At 38.7% G+C, this 21,132-nt stretch overlaps 1 protein-coding gene across 1 annotated transcript in view; it reads right to left on the reverse strand.

Moving 5' to 3' along the window:
• The window catches only part of LOC149287397 (serine/threonine-protein kinase DCLK2-like), a 48,162-nt gene extending 27,546 nt beyond the window's left edge, over positions 1 to 20,616 (reverse strand). The window contains exons 1-2 of the mRNA XM_089492900.1: positions 20,202 to 20,616; positions 12,717 to 13,051 (exon numbers count right to left, since the gene is read on the reverse strand). Coding sequence (XP_089349026.1) covers positions 12,717 to 13,051; positions 20,202 to 20,616 — 750 coding nt within the window. The remainder of the gene's footprint in view (positions 1 to 12,716; positions 13,052 to 20,201) is intronic.
• Between the last annotated feature and the right edge of the window lie 516 nt (positions 20,617 to 21,132).

The following is a 21,132-nucleotide window of genomic DNA, read 5'->3' on the forward strand; positions in this document are numbered from 1 at the left end:
ATCATAACATGTCTTATCCATAAAACACTACTCCATTGACCAATATATAGAGCTAGGCTCCCTATATTAATTCCTGGCCAATTTCAGTAATAGTTCAAAGAGGAAACAATACATGGCAAAAGAATGGATTTTTTCTGATAATATATTATTTCCATGATAGATAGGAAACTGGAAATGTATGTTAACAGTAAAGCTAAATGTCAGTTCTGTTACATGTATTTCATCTCATTTAAAAGCAATGTTCATTTGTATTATTTTTCACCAAAACTACAGTACTAATTGTATTTCTCTGCTGCACATAACCTACTTTATTTGCTTATTTATTCAATATATTTAAAAACAAAAAGGAATCCCAACATTTATGTAATTATAATGCAAAAAAATATATTGATTGTGAAAGAAAAATAAATAAATAAAATCAGTATTGTTTTAAACACAGTTGCAATTCATGGATTTTTTACTTTTTTTTCCAACTAGAATGTTTGAGGTATATTTTTCTTTTGATGAATATAAACCTGTAGATTCTTTTAATATGAGACATGGATACTTCACGCAGCATATGAACTATAGGCATATCTGGTGGAGCTCCATTAGTCAGGCATGTATAGGAAGGAAAGAAAGCTATGTAGCAGTGTGCTATAAGTTTTTATTACTATTATTGTTTTATATAGTGCCATCAATTTCCACAGCACTGTACAATGGTTCAACAGGACATTACAACTAGTATGTAACTTAACAATCTGACTTACGTAAACAAAAAACAGAGATGACCCTGCTTAAAATGAGCTTATATCTTAGAAGGAGTTGCACAAGAGTTAAAAGTGCCATTCATTGTAATGGACCAACCACACTAATTAAACATGAATATTGTTCAACGTAAGTATTGTCCAAAGGCAGAAGAGGGACTAGGACAGGTGAGCTAGATGTAGGTGGGAGGAAGAGAATTAACATATAAATTCATAAGCATCTCTAAAGAAGTGGGCCTTGAGGGATTTTTTTTGAAGGATCGGAGGCAGGGGGAAACATGGATAAGCCAGGGAAGAACATTCCAGAGGAAAGGGACAGCCCTTAAGAAATCGTGTAAGCACATATGCGAACTAGAAATATAACTTTAATAAGGGCAGTTTTATTAGAATGTTGAGAGTGGAATTCACATTGATGAGGGTCAAGAAACTTGGTTGGGTGTATAAGACGTGTTCATGAAGCTTGGAAGTCAGAGGAAATAGAGAGATAGGAAGGTAGTTGGACAGATTGGTGGGGTCCAAGTTTGGCGTTATGGTAGCAGGAAAGAGGATGGGGCAGATTCAGTAGAGAGGGAGAGATTGAAGATATGAGTTAGTGTAGGGATGAGAGTAGTTGAGTAAGAGAAAAAAAATGAGCACAAACCTTACCCTCAGTGGCAAGGTAGTGACAATGATTTAATGTAGAAGAAGTGGAGTATGGATGGTAGCTGAGTCAGAGGGAGGACAAGGGCAGGAGGGGGCTATGTAGATATTTCACACAGCCAACTATATTCAGCAGTATTGGAACATCATCAACGATGTTAGGTTAGTGTCAGATGCCAGGTTCGGAAATATGATTATGAAGAGCTAGTAGTGCTTGGGACTACATCTTCAAGAGCAGATCGGCGGGTTGAGCTGTAGAGTGAGGTAGCTAGGTTAGGGCATCCTATGTTTGACATGGGAATGAGGAGAGGGTGTAGATCAGTTGAGAATTCCTGAAGATTGAGAGAGATAAGGTCTCTGGTCAGACAAGGTTGTTGGGAAGAAAGAGGGAAAGGGGAATTAGGGAAGTTAGCACATGCTACAAAAATAAGGTCCAGGGTGTGAATCATCGTGATTAGGTGAGTTAGTATATGGTGTAATATCAAGAGGAGAAGGTAATGGAAAGGAATTTAGGGAGCATGGGGCACAAGGTGGTGTCTACTGGAATGTTGGAGTCTCAAGAGTATGACAGAGGTTACATCAGAGGAGAAGAAGAGGGGAAGCCATGATGAGAAGTGGTCAAGAAAGATATTACCACGGCCTGGGGGATGGTACACAACAGTGATATGTAAAGAGATGGGAATAAATACCTAGATAACAAACATCAAATGAGTAAAAATAGAGCAATGGAGCAGAGGGAATACTCAATTCTGCTTTGTTGTACATTGTAAAAACTATGTGAAGAATACAATGGCTTTGCCCAAGGCTTAAAGGTGTCCTAAAACATCCTTGCATTAAGGAGAATGCAGTGAACTGTAGTCTATTCAATGGGTTGACACAGTGTTGTAGAAACTAGAAGCCACACAAACATAGTTAGCCAAGAACAAGGTTAGCCTCTCATTTGAAATACTAAGCAGATAAAAATAGTCCTTGGTCTCTCATGTAAAATTGTCAAAAGAACTAAAAAGGACAAAAATCAACAATGCATTGTATTCATTGCAATTTCATAATCACTGAATTGAAAGAATATATTTCATTAACAACCAGTTACTCTCTGCTGCAATATGTCATGAGCGTGTTATACTGTTCCCCAGTGCAGCAGAATTTGTTTTCATAAAAACATGATTATAATTTTTCTACTTTGCGTTTGCATGTATAAATCATGCAGCTTTCTATTCGGCTTGGATTTGCCAATCAACATACCCACTATTGATCATTTAAGTGGGTGGAATAGGAACAGATTGATTTTTCATTGACTTGCTTGCTCTTTGGCATTCTCACATGCGTTACATAAAAAATATCCTTGTTACACAAACGTAGGAAATGAAAACTATGAATTTTAAATAGATCTATTAGGCCATTCAATTTAATGTTAGATCCAGAACCCACCTGCTATAGAACTTCATGAGGGAGAGAATCAGGGGTGAACAGTACTTGAATATCTTATAATTAATAAATAAATGGAGAGTACCTGACAAGTTTCATTCCAGAACTTTTTTTTTTATGAATAAAAAAAGGACATTACTGTAAACAAATTCAGCAAATCTATATTTGATTTTTAATGATGGATCATAGAGCCTAATTAATGAAGCACTATATTGTTATGGACCAGTTGATGTATTCATATTTCCAAGGATAGGGGATGACACAAGAGGAAGAGCAGTATCAGTGCATGGACTTTTGGTTAAAATTCCTTATGTGCCAAGGAGGTGTGCGCTACAAAACCATGAAGTTTTGTTGAAACAAACAACTGTTTGACAAAAGTGCTTGTGATTTTTTTTTTACAGAAGCCTCATAGCTTTGTCCCGAAGTAACATCGGGGCTTTCCATTCTTATGTATTTTTAAAGAAATTATATGTTCTTTTTAATAAGCTACTTCTAGGATTACCGTATACACGGTGTATACAGGATAAAGCAATATTATTATTATTAAATGCCAGTGTATATAAACAGAATATAGAAGGAGACAGCTCAACAACCCAGCTTGTCCTGGAACAGCTGAGAACACAGAGCAAAATCAATGCCGAGGAGGAGGAAACACCACACGAGATATTGTTATCCAGCTCCAAGAATCAATTTGCATATAAAAAGAAACAGCAATTAGTATTCTCCATTGCTATAAAAATGACTACCCTATTTCCAGATCGTTCTGTGAAACATATAGAGTGCGGCTGCACGTTGATAATATCAGGCCGCTGGGCTTAAGGTTCCAATGCAACTTTTTTGAGATTCAGCCAAAGAGCTTGAAGGGCTAATTTATCTGTTCAGTGGTAACTATATTGTCATTTTACTTCCCCTCTGTATGCCTCTCTAAAGGGTCAGAACCAAAACAGGATGTGTTGCTTATCCCAACTAATGTTATTTTTACACAATCGGGGTTTTAAATAGGCTTAAAGTTGATAAAGATTGACAAAAGCAGGATGTTCTCTGTTTCAGTGATAATTAAGAGACTGTCAGATATCATGGAAGTGTTGGCACATTCAATTTTGTTACGGAGGCTTTATTTTTTTTTTTATAGTGCTGTGTTTTTCTTCGGAGAATGGTTTTATGTATTGGTGTTTAAAGATTTTACAGGCCTATTACCTTATCTAATACTATAACTAATAAAACGTCTCCAAACATAGAGACTGTTTTAATTAACAAAATAGATGTGTTAGAGCACAAGATATTTAGTATATTGTAGCATTAACCTGGTAGCACATGAACAATGCAGTGAATCGAGCTTATTCATAAGTTTCACACTTTTTCAATATAATTGTGAGATCATCATATTAAGTCCAAGAGGTCTGCCACTTGGGGGGGGGGGGAGAAGTCTGGAAACAGCAGTTCCATGTCCAAGCTATAGTTACGCGGATGCTCAAATAATATGTAAACTACTTTGAGCCTAAAATCTGAGGAACTAAAAGAAGAAAATAAAAAATTCAAAGCAAACGCCTTACCTCTGGGAATAATATGCATTAGCAGCAAGGAAGCAAAGAGGAGTCACACAGATCATGTTAAAACGATCAGCTGCTGCATGCCCTGTCTACGCAGGCTCCGTTAGGGAGACCAGCTGCGGCCACATCCAATTTGTGTTACACAAAACCAACTACAACATTAGTGCGTGGCCCGGCTGCGCTAATGTATCTTGCTGTATTGCCTTAATTTACACTTTGGCTGTGTTTAAGCAGGTCTAAACTTTTTCCTAAATCCTACACCAAATAAAGCCACATGAAGGACTTTACAGGTTAAAATAAGCAATATATGTATAAGAAACCCACTTTGTGTTGATGAACATTGAAGAATTTTGTTCCCAGGATTCCTATTATACACACCTTTATGTAGTTGTAGTAATCAATTAAAATAGACTTTATTGACTCCCAGGCTGCCCAAAACTGCCTTTTTTGAGACAGATAAGCCAGTTGAAGCACTGTATTAGTTGACACCCTCTTAATCGAAACCCTGTGTATCCCGAAGGATGGTGCAAGGCCTGACTCCTAGAGAGGCAGGGATGATGTTTATGGTAAATTCTGGTACAGCCTCATGATCCTCTTGTTACCTCCAAGCCATGCATTTGGTTCTAGACCAGGGATGCACAACTCTAGTCCTCGAGGGCAACAAACAGGACAGGAAAACGAATCTTTGCCTAAAAACAAATGTTTGATTTTTGGGATGACTGTGCTCAGGCTGTCATAGCTAAATACTGAAGCTAGTTTGCATTCCTTGAGCCTAGTTGATATCATTTTACCAAATCACAACAACTTCTAGTTCCTTGTAAGAACGGAAATTGCTTTCTCCTAGGAAAAATTAAATACATTACAGTTTTATGAAATCTACAATCTATGTTAACTATATTTTAAATTTTGTCTTGAATTACAGAGACACATATACTGTATCTTTAAAGAGTATCAATGTATGAAAAGTGGATTGTTGTTTACATACTTACAATGGAACGAATATAAATAAAAAAACAAACAAAAACATCTTAGCCACTTAAATATTTGAGATCCCACACAAAAATATTGCAGATATACACTGATCTGCCATAACATTATGACCACCTGCCTAATATTGTGTAGGTTCCCCTTCTACCACCAAAGCAACCTGACCCGTTGGGGCATGGACTCCATCAGACCTCTGAAGGTGTGCTATGGTATCCGGCAACAACATGTTAGCAGCAGGTCCTTTAAGTCCTGTAACTTGCGAGATGGGGCCTCCATGGATGCATCCTGGTGCCATGTGTTCTCCAGGTAAGCAACGCACACACACGGCCATCCACGTGATGTAAAAGAAAACGTGATTCATTAGACCTTCTTCTATTACTCCGCAGTCCAGTTCTTAGGCTCATGTGCCCATTGCAGGCGCTTTCGGCATTGGACATGAGTCAGCATGGGCAACCTGACTGGTCTGTGGCTACGTAGCCCCATACGCAACAAACTGAGATGCACTGTGTGTTCTGACACGTACATACCGTATGGGAATAAAAGAGTCAGGAACAAGAGAAAACCAATGTGGATAAATAAAAATGTAAAGGGGGCAATAAATGGCAAAAAAAAGGCATTTAAGCTACTAAAACAGGAAGGCAGTGAGGAAGCACTAAAAAGCTATCGGGAAAAAAATAAAATATGTAAAAATCAGATAAAAGCAGCAAAATTGGAGACAGAAAGACTCATTGCCAAAGAGAGTAAAACAAACCCCAAAATGTTCTTTAACTATATAAATAGTAAAAAGGTTAACAATGAAAGCGTTGGCCCCTTAAAAAGTAATGAGGGAGAAGTTATAGACGGGGATCAGGAAAAAGCTAATCTATTAAATATATTCTTCTCTGCTGTATTCACAGAGGAAAATGAAATGCCAGGTAATATACAGCAGGATGAGATAAATGCCCCAGTACATGTCGCCTGTCTAACGCAGGAAGAAGTGCAGTGCCGCCTAAAAAAAATCAAAATAGACAAATCACCAGGTCCAGATGGCATTCACCCCCGCGTTCTAAGGGAGTTAAGTAATGTAATAGACAGACCCCTATTTCTAATATTCAAGGACTCTATAGTGACAGGGTCTGTTCCCCAGGACTGGCGCATAGCAAATGTTGTGCCAATATTCAAAAAGGGGACAAAAAGTGACCCGGGGAATTATAGGCCTGTTAGTTTAACTTCTGTTGTGTGTAAACTGTTTGAGGGTTTCCTAAGAGATGCTATTTTGGAGTATCTCAATGAAAATAAGTGTATGACTCCATATCAGCATGGGTTTACAAGGGATCGGTCCTGTCAAACTAACCTGATCAGCTTTTATGAGGAGGTGAGCTCAAGACTGGATCGGGGTGAATCGCTGGATGTCGTATATCTTGATTTTTCCAAAGCATTTGATACGGTGCCACATAAAAGGCTCGTACATAAAATGAGAATGCTTGGGCTGGGGGAGAATGTGTGTATGTGGGTAAGTAACTGGCTCAGTGATAGGAAACAGAGGGTGGTTATTAATGGTACATACTCTGAGTGGGTGACTGTTGCTAGTGGGGTACCACAGGGGTCAGTTTTGGGTCCTATTCTTTTTAATATATTTATTAATGACCTTGTAGAGGGATTGCATAGTAAAGTATCAATCTTTGCAGACGATACTAAGCTCTGTAACGTGGTTAACACAATAGAGGACAGCGCACGATTACAAATGGATCTGCATAGGTTGGAGGCTTGGGCTGGGATGTGGCAGATGAGGTTCAACACAGATAAATGTAAGGTTATGCACATGGGGAAGAAAAATCCAGGCTGGGAATATGTATTAAATGGGAAAACACTGGGGACGACTGACATGGAAAAGGACTTAGGAGTTTTAGTTAACAGTAAATTTACCTGTAGCGACCAGTGTCAGGCAGCTGCTGCTAAGGCAAATAAAATCATGGGGTGCATCAAAAGGGGCATAGATGCCCACGACAAGGAAATAATTCTACCCCTGTACAAGTCACTAGTCAGACCACACATGGAATACTGTGTACAGTACTGGGCACCAGTGTACAAGAAAGATATAGTGGAGCTGGAGAGGGTTCAAAGACGGGCAACCAGAGTAATAAGGGGAATGGGAGGACTACAGTACCCAGAAAGATTATCAGAATTGGGGTTATTTAGTTTGGAAAAAAGACGGCTTAGGGGGGACTTAATAACTATGTATAAATATATAAGGGGACAGTACAGAGATCACTCCCAGGACCTATTTATACCCAGGACTGTATCTATAACAAGGGGACATCCTCTACGGCTGGAGGAAAGAAGGTTTCTACACCAGCACAGACGGGGGTTCTTTACAGTAAGAGCGGTGAGATTATGGAACTCTCTGCCAGAGGAAGTGGTGATGGTAAACTCAATAAAAGAGTTCAAAAGGAGCCTGGACGTGTTTCTTGAAAGCAATAATATTACAAGTTATGGATATTAGATTAATAGGGACAGAACGTTGATCCAGGGATTTATTCTGATTGCCATATTTGGAGTCGGGAAGGAATTTTCCCCCTGGTATGGGGCAATTGGCATCTGCTTCATAAGGGTTTTTTGCCTTCCTCTGGATCAACACAGTAGGGACACAATATGTATATAGGTTGAACTTGATGGACTTTGGTCTTTTTTCAACCTTATGAACTATGTTACTATGTTACTATGTTACCTTTCTATCAGAACCAGCATTAACTTTTTCAGCAATTTGAGCTACAGTAGCTCTTCTGTTGGATTTCGCCCCCGCGTGCATCAATGAGCCTTGGCTGCCCATTGCAGTTTTGGAGATGCTCTGACCCAGTCATCTAGCCATCACAATTTGGCCCTTGCCAAGATTCCTATGCTTGCACATTTTTCCTGCTTCTAACATCAACTTTGATGACAAAATGTTCACTTGCTGCCTAATACATTCCACTGACAGATACCATGATAGCAAGATTATCAGTGTTATTTACTTCACCTGTCAGTGGTCATAATGTTATGGCTGATCAGTGTATACTATACACAATGAATCACTGAATCTCTGCAGCTAAACGTTAATCTGTGATTTGCAAATATATAATTTACTAATTTGAACATTTCTTAATACACATGGATTCACATTGAGATATGTTTTAGTAGGCAAGATATGAGATTTAAATGTATTTCATGTTGTTGGAAGGAAACCAAGGATCTTGAAGAAAGAGGAGAAGATTTGAAAGAAAAATGGTTAGCTAACAATACTATGCTATAACATGGAACTATAAAACTAAACAATGCAATAAACATACATTGTAGTTTATATCTGAAAGAGCAATCCTACATGAACAATTAACTCAATTTGAAGCAGTATACCCTATTTGATACCAATAAAGTGAGCTGGAACAGAAAGCTTCTGATATATAAATCAAGGAACACTCAACTAGAAGTAATGAGCAAGCGTAAAAGTAAATAACTTAAGCTTATCTTTACTCACAGACATCAGGACCAAGCACAAACATTGGACTCATGACAGCTGCCGCAGCTAAAGGGTTTACCAGAGTAATTAGATGTTATTAAGAGGAAGCTCTGTGGGAGACAATGTATACTCACTAGAACCTACACAGGGGGTCTGTGATTTAGTTTTCAAATGACAGATGGTATATCACATGCACCAAATAATGGATTAGGGATACTGATAAATCAATACATTGTCATTTTCTCCCCTAAAACATGGACAATGGCTCACATTATGTAAAACAAACGAAAAGGGATCATTACCATATATAAATAAATATATAATATAATACACATATGGATGTGTGTAAGAATATTATGAAAAAAAAATCATGTTTGGAGCACATACCGTGTTAAAGAAATTGCTTTATTAAAGCCAAACAAGCTTATATGTCCTTCTTTCTGTATTTGGCTATTGCCACAGCTGTACTTTTTTACTACCCTGGTGCGTTCTTATCAGAAGACCCTTTGCCTTGTGTCCTCCCCTTCAGCTTTTTCCTACCAAGGTAGAAAACACAGAGCTTCTGTAGACTTCTGTTTCACACCTAACATGGTAAAATGAAGCACCATAATACTATTTAAAATTAAAGATATGTTCTTTACCTGTAATTTTTTTGTACTCCTCCACAAGAGAAGTTGTTGACAAGACATTAGTAATGGAAACGTATAATATGTAGAAGGAGGAAATATAAGAAGCCTGAAAACTAAAATAAAGATTTAATAAAAAAATAAAATAAAGTTAAGGATCGACAACTGTAGAATGGAGTGTTGTATTTAATTTTGCATATTGAAGTTCTACATTAACTTGAAAGCACTTGGATACTTTTTGACATAAGCTGTCACTACAGGATCTCCATCTGCTACATGTTATCCTTTCCATATTCTATAAACTAATTCCTGATCTCCTGCAGTTGAAACAAAAATACTTCCCCTACCCTGTACTATCCTTTAAGCTTTGTCCTAATATGTTGCAAACTATTGCTTACCATTTTGGCATTTAACACAACATTATAATACAATTATAAATTTTGTGGCAGTTGCACAGAAACCGCAGCTCTCCTTCACGCAAGGTGCTGGCTTTTGCTGATCTTGGCTAAACCAACAATAAAGTGCATGTGGAAAATTGGCATCTTTGACCTGAGCAGCACCAGCATTGTTCCTCCTGAAGAAAAGATCAACAACCAAATGAATTCAGTGGCTTAAAGGAGAAAACAGAGGGTGACCCATATATACAAACGCTGCACGTAGAGTGCTTTTCAGGTCTCTGAAGGTTAATAGCTTTTGTTTAAACAACCCATTTATGATATGCTTTTTACAACTTCTATCTGATTGTGCTAAATAAATTAAGTCTAAAAACTACGGAATATTCTATATATTTGCAGAGTTTGCCTTGGTAGGACTAGAACTTACATTCATATTTATTAAGGGCTTGTGAAGAACAAATTTAGTGTTTCTTATCCTATTCCAAGCCATATAGAAACAGTATAATGCAACAAAAGAGTTAAATAGATTTATTGTTCCAGAAGACCACCAACTAAAAGTAACAGATGGCGGAACTGCAGGACAGCTTTTCTAGATCCTATATTGCTCCTGTTTTACTTTGATATTATATACTAGTCTAGTTTTTAGAACGAATCATTTTGTAATATTTTTCTGATGCATATTTGTTGGAATACAACACCTCATTGGGCAGACAAAAATAGGGAGAGAAACCCATTTACTTGAAGATAAATAGAATATGTAAATAAACAGAACGTGTGGCTCATTCTATCAATACGGACATCCATAAAACTAGGAATATTGCTTATTAAACTAGGATCCCTGACTTTGATAATTTGTATTAATTGGGATTTACATCATATTACTTGTCAGGTGTCATGTCACTGCAAAAACCACCATAACATATACTTTGGTTACATTGGACTTTTTCAAAATCATTTTGTTAAATTGTGCAGTTATATGCTGTGGAATAAACTGTCATATAGGATGACCAGATGGCTCTTTTAACCAGGCAAACTAATAAAAATTGTTCAGGGCATCCCTGATTTTAATGCAGACATGCAATGCGCATATTCGGTAAGAGTTAATTGGGCCATCTGGCCTCCCTGGGGCATAACAAAAAAAAACCAAAAACCTTGTAAGATATTTTCCTGAGGAAGCGACAGTTATCTTCTTTGGGGAGCTCTCATCTTACATTGATATGTACTACAATTAAAATGCTTTACAATAGGCACATATTTTTCTTTTTAAAATTGCATAAATTAACAATGAAAGTAAAAAAACAAACAAAAAACAAAACAAAAAAAAACCATGCAGCATCCAGTGATGGAGGCCCAAAAAAACCTTTAGGCTCAGGGAGAGGTCTAAAGCATCCTGACAAATACAAGGGCTTGCTTGAGGCATATAACGGACCAAAATACAGAACGTTTTGGTCTCCTGTTGGTACAGGGGGCTAAATTCAGATGTCCTTGCCTATGCCAACTTAGGTTTACCACTGTATTCTATAGCCATGGAAAGAAAACTGCTAGAGACCGCATTATGCTACAATACTTCACTTTCCTATACTATTTGTTACCATCATTTTAACCCCCACCCCAGTACCTGAGAGGGATGTGTGACTGGTACCTTCCATTGCTCAAAACCAGAACCCGGTGAAGCAATATGCTGCGTTTTTAGTTAGCAGGTCTTACCATACATCCCAAGTACTGATGTATCCCAGCCTAGGCCCACTACAATGCATATAGAAACCAAAACATCTTTTTATTTTTATTTTAGTAAATTACATAAACAGCTAACAATAGGTCACTTAGTGACACCAAAAGTCTAGGTTAAGCTGTGCCCCCCCCCAAAAAAAACCCTCCTTTGGTAGGCATGTACTGCAAATGGGTATGAAAAACATATCTACACCATCAATCTGCAACACAGATTACATTCTGTAATTGCTGTCTTATTTAAATGTAATTTTAGGATTAATTTGAGTTTTAATACAGTAATAATAGTCCTTTGCATATGTCGATTTAAAAAGGTTATTCACATCCAGGGTGACAGACTTAACCAGAACTGACCAAAGACCATTTAGCTCCATACAGCTCTCAGCAGAAGCCTCTTTCTAAATGACGGTCTCCTAGCAACATTAACTAGTTCCAATTTAACAAAAAAATGCTCATTATACCTCTGAATGTGTCATACAGCCCACCAGTCACAAAACAATGATCTCTGTTGGTGTTAGTCACTTGAAATGTTTTATTAATTATATAGTCTTAAGGCACATTGTATTCTAAGTATCCTGTATTTTGAGAGGTTTGAGATATAATAATATCTGGAGGTAGATGCCAATTAAAGCATGTATGAAGGCGGCAGGATCTGGAAAGCATATACTGGATGGCAGACAGTTTGGTGAAAGGTGCAAGGACTTGGGTGATCACTCTGGCCATTTTTTCCTAGGATACATTATTAATGGACTCATTTTCATGAGTTTACAACTGCCAGCTCCGCATGTTTATGTGTTCAGTATCTACATTGTGTGTGAGCCTCCACGCACATCTCTATACAAGCTACGTTACCACAAGGATTTAGTTAAACAAAAATACTGTTCAAATTTCATTAATCTTAAAAAAAACCCACATATCTTGAAATATATAATCTACATATTAAATATTTCTTTGAATATATCTCAATTTAGAGATGTTGAAGATGAAAAGAGCGACGGCTATTGAACAATGCATTTAATGTAGCAATGTAGTGTCAGGGTAGATGTTACTGCAGTCAGATAGCATACCAAGCAACTGAGTATTAGATATATGTTTGTTTTATATTTTGTTTTAGATTTTCTACAGTGTAGAAGTTTCATCCATCTTACCTGTTTTCCATCCAATGTGCACAGCCTCTTGACAACGCCGGAATCTAACTTTATAGCATCGGTGATGTCTGTCAAAACCTGCTCAAAGGAATGGGCCGTCTTTTTGTTCAGAAGAATTCTTACAGCTTTGCGAGGCTTCACTCCGCTGCGTATAACAGTTACTAACTTGGGCTTGATGAAATCTTTGCTCTCCTTCATCTCATTCTTTAAAGCCATTAAAGTGGACAGAGATCGTGCAGAACCAGTCCTTACATTCACAGACCAGTTTGGACTGGAATTTCTATTGTAGTCAACTTTTCTGTAACACTCGTTCGAGGCACACACATAGCTTTCACCTGATGAAATGAAAAGAGAAAAATCTTTTGAAATTTACCAAGTCACATTTTGCTATGCTAGCTGGAAGATAATACTCATGTATATTACTTAGGATTCTGAGCTTCAGATAAAATGGGAGACTTTTATACTTGCTAAAAAACACTCAACAACCATGAACAGCTGCAAGAACGGATTAGATCAGAATGCTCACACGTGTCTGGGGTTAGATGTACATACATCTTCCCTTTTAGGCACAAACTTTGTAGTGTACAATATGGGAAGGCTGGCTCTATGGTAGGGGAGCAGACTATTTTTGTGACTTTGGTCTCCAGTTAAATCTAAAACCCAAAAGTGCTTCCCTAATCAGAAGGATCATCACTACCCATTACTTACGTGTAGATACAAAAGCATTATTATTGTTATTAATGGGCAACCTACTAAAATGTGCAATTGTATTACACACAGTATTTCACGCTGCCCAGTAGCCGTAAAGACAACCATCAAATATATAGTTTACATTTCACGGATTTACATTTTGAAACTTGCTATAGACTTTTTTCCTACAACCAAACAAGAAGATGAGATCTGCATTGCAAATTCACATTCAATGACTGCAGCAACTGACAAGAATTAAACTAAAACCATGATTATAGGCATCTGATATGCAATTCTTTCCAGTGCCGAGTGACTGACCACGCACACATAGCTATTATACGATTATGGCTTACTATCAGGCCCGGACTGGCCATCGGGCACACCGGGCATTTTCCCGGTGGGCCGGGCGGCCCAGGGCCGGATTGACGTAGGGGCTGATGGAGCTGCAGCTCCAGGCACCTACCTTAAAATAGGCTCAGTCAGGACCGGACTGACTGGGCCTATGCGGCCGCATTAACACAGGGCATAAGGGGCACCTGCCCCTTAAGCCCGCAGCAACTGCGACCGTGTCCTATGAGGCCGGGGAGCCCCCACCAGGGCCGGCCTTAGGGGTGCGTGGCAGCACAGGGCTTAAATTAAAACATCGTGTTTTTTTTTTTTTGTTTACTTAATTTAATATCCTTCATGTTAAATAAAGTTTGTTTAACTTTATTTAACATGGAGGATGTTAAATAAAGTTTAACCCCCCCCGATGTTTTAATTTAAGCCCTGTGCGGCCGCGCACCCCTAAGGCCGGCCCTGGTGGGGGCTGCCCGGCCTCCTAGAGTGGCGGACACGGTCGCAGTTGCTGCTTACTCCGGCAACAAGGTAAGTAGGGTAAGGGAGGGGGTGCAGTGAGAGGGGGGAGAGGGGCTAGATAGAAAGGGGTAGATAGAGGGGATAGATAGTGAGAGGGGGTACATATTGAGAAATGGGGAAGGGGGTACATAGTGATAAGGGGGAACATAGAAGGGGCAGATAAGAAGGAGATGGGGAGAGGGGGTAGTGTGAATGCGTACAAGAATGAATGAATAAATGTGTGGATGAATTGTGTGAATGCGTACGAGAATTAATGAATTCATGTGTGGATAAATTGCTTGAATGATTTGTGAGACTGCATTAATGAGTATGTGTTATTGATTTGTGTGAATGATTAAGTGTTTGTGTCTATCATGAATGTTTAAGTGATTTGGGGAAATGCAAAGATGGTACATGAATGGTGGGCTTTAAAAATAAATAAATAAATAAAAACGGGCTGCTCAGTCTTAAATGCCCGGGCCTATTTTTTGTGCCAGTCCGGGCCTGCTTACTATGGAGTCTTTATAAAAATTTACCAGGTGCAGTGTATGATGTAAACATAAAGAACAATAAAACAAAGCATTAACATGGATTCCCATCAGTGTACCGGGTGTCTCTACATTTATTAAGAAGAGTTCAATGGCCACCTGAAAGCCATCAAAGGTGAAGGGTTACTATACCGGCTAACTAGGTTATTATAGATTGGGTATGTGGTTAACACTGTAAAAGCCCTGAAGGATCTTCTCTATGTAAACCCTACCGTAAGGACTCATTTACCAGACATTTCAGAGAAGTCACAATGCTGCACAATCACGGTAACAAATTCTTGAACCTGTACCTGTTTCTCTAGACGGTGTGATTTCTGTAGAGAACTTACATAGAAGCGCCACATACGATGGCTGCTTACGGTCATAATGATTGAAGGACTTTTTTTTTTTTTTGGTAGATTAAAGTAAACATTAGATTACCACTAGCAGGTAAGTAATATACATAATTTTGTTTGTGTTATGTGTTTTCTTTTTGGGAAACCATTTGTTTTGAACGCAATTAAAACATACGCTTATTATGTGTGGTATGTGCTGAGCTCATTATTTTACACCGATCAGAGCACATGGTTTAACTTTTTTTTCCAGATTTCTGAAACTTTTCATTCAAAAAAAACAAACACATTAGCTTCCAGAGACGTCAGATGCAAATGTTTTTCATTATTACACTGTAAACTTGGCTCCAATAACAATATTAGGATAAGGAATTAAAAACATGAATATCACATGTTTGTTTTACAGTTAATCTATTAATGAGATATTTACTAAAAAAATTAAATAATTATTTCATAAAGCAGCAATTGGTGGTATAAAAAGTTGCATTATGTCAAATTTCTTGTCTCTTCTCACCCCAACTGTACAAAGGCTGTTTGAATCGATTAGCACTAATCCACAACCTAACAAGGGGAAGAATAATTATGCAGAGTACAGGAAGATGTTTATGTGTACACAGTGGGAACAATGTGGGTTTAAATTCATTTTTTTTGCTTATTATTGTTTTATTATTTAGTTCATTGAACTGTAAAATGCAGGATATGGGAAAAATGGCAGATTTCAGCAGGGTTGCTAGGTTAAAAAAGATCAGAGGCTAGTCGCGGCGTCCCAGCAAAGTCCACTAATTGCCAGGATTTTCCACAGAACTAGCTAAGCCTGAGGGCTGATGATCTTCATTATGTGGCCAAGTGAGGATAATGCAGGAAGATACAACAACAACTTGACTCCTGGAAGACTAAGGATACAGAAGTGTTGCAACGGGCTGCCCCAAATTAGCCCCAAGTCTTCCTTTGGGGCTAATTTGCCCATTGAAACACTTGGAGTATCCTTAGTCCTCCAAGCAATGGGACTTACACAAATTACCACTTTTTTTAACCATCAAAATGCCTATTAATGCGCAAACTGTATTAAAATTGCTAAAGATTGTTTTGTACTTTTTTTATTTAAACAAATGTATTAAAAACATGCTGATTTATTTGTGACAGTTTTGCTATATTGTATTTTAATATGCCGGAACTGATCAATGGTTTAGAATGGAGAGTAAACTTGCAGAAGACCACATTTTCAGTATAAGGGATAGGGGCTCATAAGAAAAATAACGTTCTTGATATTGTTACAGGAATCTAGACCTATTAAAAAAAAAAGGTTTCTACTGTTTTCCCATTCTAAATGCGTTTCCTACATTATTTTTTTTGGTGGCAGATAAACTTTGTTCCCTAAAGTCCACAACCAGTATTTTTTTACTTCATCAGTTAGAATAAAGTAAAAGAAATGTTAATCCATTTCCACCAGTTAGCATGTAGTTGCAGGATCGGATTCATTTCAGATTCTGTTCACATGGATAGGCGTTTGTACTGGGAACATAACACAGTAGTACTGCTTTATACAATAAATCATTTGCAAATGGTACATAAAATGTCAAAAAAAGACCTATTTTATTATTTGCAGAAATTCAGTGAACAGTGATATTTTATTTATTTATTATTTGTGACAGATTATGAACCCATTGCAGACGAGTATGTAATTTTAGTAAATGAGAGGCTGCAGCAAGCATGTTTTCTGGCATTCATAGTGAAAGCTAAAAATTAAAAAAGGAGCCGGTAGCAGGAAATATAACAGAAGCAAAAAAATCCATACCGTTCCAGCTCTGTTCACGGAATACAGATCACTGACACCCTGTAACAGTACCAACGGTATACTGCCAAGGCTCACTTTGCCACGCATACATTTTCACGTGCTTATATTTGTTTTTTTTAAAAAAAAACAAAAAAAACCCAACCAAATCTCAAAGAAGTACTCTATAGCAAAAGGGAACTCAAACAGGATTGGTCACTGACCAATACAGGGAAGTGCACAGGACGGTGACTGCAAATAAAAGCTGTAATTTTAATTCTTATCTAAAGCTGACCTTGCCAACCACATAAATGCTGTAAGTTCCTGTTTTGCTCAAGGTAGACCATTCAAAATACCTGCATCCCAGATTATTTGGTGGTAAACAAACATTGTGCGGTTACTCTTTTGCACATTTTGGAGGGAAGAAGAGAAAGAGCACACATTTTTTTTTTATGATCAACAGAACAAAATGGCATTTGGTCATAGTATTAACTTCTGCAAACATTGACAATATGGCCAAGAACTTGTACAGAAGTAGAGCAGGGCTCTATAGGGTCCTTCAAAAAGCTTGATTATTTCAAGGTGTATAAAGATTTTACGTTCATTTAAATTATGAACAGTATGGACGTTTCATCTTGTATTGTTCTTGTAGTAAGTGCCAGCTATATAAATAATATATAACCTGTTTTCCAGATGCAGAAAACATGTCAGACCAACTATGTTTCTGTTTTCATCTAGGAGACACGCACAGGCTTTATTCACTAAAGTGGGTGTTTGCAGGAGCATTGAGGATTGTACGCACAGGGCAAATCTAGAAAAGATTTTCCTGCAATAAGGACTGAGCTGGCCCTGTATAATGGATAGTTCAATTGGTGGAGACATTCAAGAAAGCTCACAAATTTAACTAGGCATTCTGTAGGGGATTTAACTGTTCTTGCAAAAACAATTCACTAGCGTGAAATACTCAAGTGGAAACCTCAACTATCCTGCAAAAAGAGCTTAGTACATGGAGTTCATAGAGCATGCCAACTGAACATGGAAAAAAGAACGATGGTGAAAATGGAATGAAGAACTTGTAATGGTTGGAAAGCAAGGAATTTGGTTTAACATTCACAGTAAATACACAGCCAGAATGTTCATACAAATGGGTCCCATGGAAAAAACAAACTTATCCTTTTAAATACAGTGCTGTAAACAGTAATGTGTGTTAGCACAAAAAAACTGGTTTTATCACATTTTGTTCCAATAAACTTCCTTTATCAGTAGAACTGGAGGCCGCCATTGTTATATTATATTTTGGATGACATTCCCTGCTCAAACACACACAAGTGTTCCTCTATGGGCTTTCATTAGTCAGAGTGTCCAAATGGGTGGTAAAGACTGAGCTGTTCTATTCTTACTAGCAGTAGTATGATAAGTTGTGAAACATGATATTATGCAAACAGTAGAACTGTTTAAAATAAAAACACAATATTTTTGAAAAACCTACCCAGAGTTTAGCAAGAAATGATCATGTCAATATAAATATATTCTTGGCATTAATGTTGAGAGAAAATATAATAAATACTTATCCACATTTTTGCAGTAATGATGCAATTCAAATATTATGTGTTATTTATGTACAAAATATCAAGGTAAAGTTGGGTTTTATTGTTAATTAAAAGGTACCATATAACTATTAGTACACATTACTTAAAATAAATTATTCCAGATTTGTCTTACCCCCAGTGGTTCTAATAATTGCCTGTAATGTCTGAGAGTCTCTCACACAGCATATACAAAATATTTCTGAGGCTTCCTGGTTATTAATTTATGTTTGTTTGTGTTCAAGGAAAAGTTTAGATCGTCTTCCATTAAAAAGCCAGGAAGCAGAGTAGCCTGTAATGGAAAGACCAGATCTCAAAACAGCATGTCCAGCCTGGCCAAATGACCAGTGGGCCAGTGCCTAATGGTGCCTCACATGTACCTTTATTGCCACATGTGCAGTCTGTGTGATGCATGGAACCATGCGATAAGAGTAAGTGTAAGGCCAATGCAACCACATCATTTATCAGATGCTGGCTTTAAAGCCTCAGGACTCCCTAGTTCATTCCTGGAAAGGTGAGGGCATCTTTGCTGTGCTCCTGTTACTAGATATGTACCAGTCAATGCAAAACAAAAACAGGTCACTACATCCTCTCAGAGACCCGCTGATAAGGTAAACTACTATAAAAAAATATATAGACATGCATAATTCCTGGCTGAAATGACTTGAATGCCCCCAGGGACTCCTCTTCCCAATACTGTGCATCCTCTGTGCCCAGTGTCAGGACATGCCATACCCTGACACTCCACATCACATGAGGTAGGAGATGCTACAGAAGATGTGCTGGGTGGGCTCATACCTCCAAATAACCCCAACTAGTCTATTCAGTAGAGGCACATGGAGGAACCTGACTACAAAAGGAGCCCAATTACCCGTTTTTATATTGAATATTAGAGCCCAATAACCCAATAGGTTATGATGATATATCCTACATTCACTATTGCAAGGACTCATGACTTAAGACAGAGGCCTACGTTAACAGTACCTTTGATGTCTTGTTCTTACCTCCACCAAGGATGTACAGGTGACTTAGGTTGGGGAGCTTAGTTGGCGTCACATAACTCTAGCTACTCCAGAAATAACAAAATAAGTCAGCCTTGGAAACCACCATGTAAAAGCATATTGTTCCAGAAAACATGATGGGCCTACACGTCGAGTATCTAGTAGCCGAATATACACTGGGATACCTGTATGCAAATGCACACATCTTCCCCCTATTGTACACAAAAAGTATTGCTAATCACAGAAATGTGATGGGGAATAGTATTCTGAGCTGTCCAAACCTGGCACTAATTGACACCATGAGAAGCATACAAATTCACCCAATGACATGGCGTGTTGGCTTCTGGGACCAGCATGCCAAATTTGAAACATTTAGGTGAAATTTAGTATCTTCTTTTCCTTGTAACTGTTAAAAAAGACAAACACTGGTATTGCAAAAACCTGCAAAAGGAAATGATGAATTTTTGGAACAATTTTCTTCAGCTGCAGTACTGTGTGGAATACATGATTTTGTTTTTACATCTTAACCTAATACACTGTTCTCATAAGTGATCCATCCAAATGGTGCCCTAGCAGAACATTTTAAGAGATATATATATATCTGTGTGTGTGTGTGTCAGGATGCTCTGTATGAGAAGCAGTAGTTGTGGCTGGATGAATGTGGTTGTGATGCGGAGGAAGAAAGACCTTATCTTGAAGGAGTTAAGAAGACCTCTTTACCTTCCTGCAGCTCATCTAAACTGGTTATCTTCTTGCCTCCATCCAGAGTGTAGATGCAGCGCACCCCCTGGGGCAGGCTTACGTTGTCAGACAGGGACCTGGTGAGCTCCATAAGCAGAGCATCAAAGGACCTGAATCGCTCTGCGGACACGGCGTACGGCAGCCCCTTGAAGTAGCGATCTCCATTGCGGTAGAAGCGTACCTTCTTAGCTTTCCTCTCGGAGCTGAGAGCCTGCAGCGTTCGGGTGCGGTAGAAGCTGCAGTGCGCACTGTGCGCAGGGCTGGGTATCAGTCCGTTACCCCTGTGCACAGACCCGGAGCTGCTCCCCGGCCCTCCCCCAGTCCGCCGGGACTGCCTTGGCTTTTTATTCCTCTCCTCGAAATGCTCCAGTTCGATGCTCCTGGAGCTCGCCATTGTGATTTACAGCCAGATACGTGCAGCACACCAGCAGCACAGGAGCCAATCAATAGCACCCCGTCCTCAATCACCAAAATGCTGTATTAACCCGCAGCAGCGATATGTGATCGGAGAGATGTGTCACAGCATTGTGATCCCAGGTCCGGTTATTTTTAGCACCGCTGTAGTGATGGGGAAATCCTGTATGGCTCAAGCTGAATGAGATCCACAAGATGTCAATGCCACTCCCCCCTGAGTCCTCTCTGCAAGCAGCATCCCTTAGGCGGTGGGTACCTTACCGGCTGTTTCCTGCGGATTAGAAGGAGCCTCCTCCGCAGCCAACACTGGGTCTGAATACAGGCATGCAGCTCATCTGTAGGGAATGGATCAGCCCAGGCATTGTCACAGTGACAGGCAGAATGCCAGGGAAGACATCACTCTAGCCTAGGGTCAGCCTTTCCCTCTGCATTACCTCGTCATGCAACAGAGTGAGCGCTCGCGGGATGCGTCCGTCCAGTGCATGCAAAGCACACA

Source organism: Sceloporus occidentalis, unplaced genomic scaffold, assembly GCF_023333645.1.
Source record: "Sceloporus occidentalis isolate IW3139 unplaced genomic scaffold, rSceOcc1.0.p SCAF_61, whole genome shotgun sequence".
Lineage (NCBI taxonomy): Eukaryota > Metazoa > Chordata > Lepidosauria > Squamata > Phrynosomatidae > Sceloporus > Sceloporus occidentalis.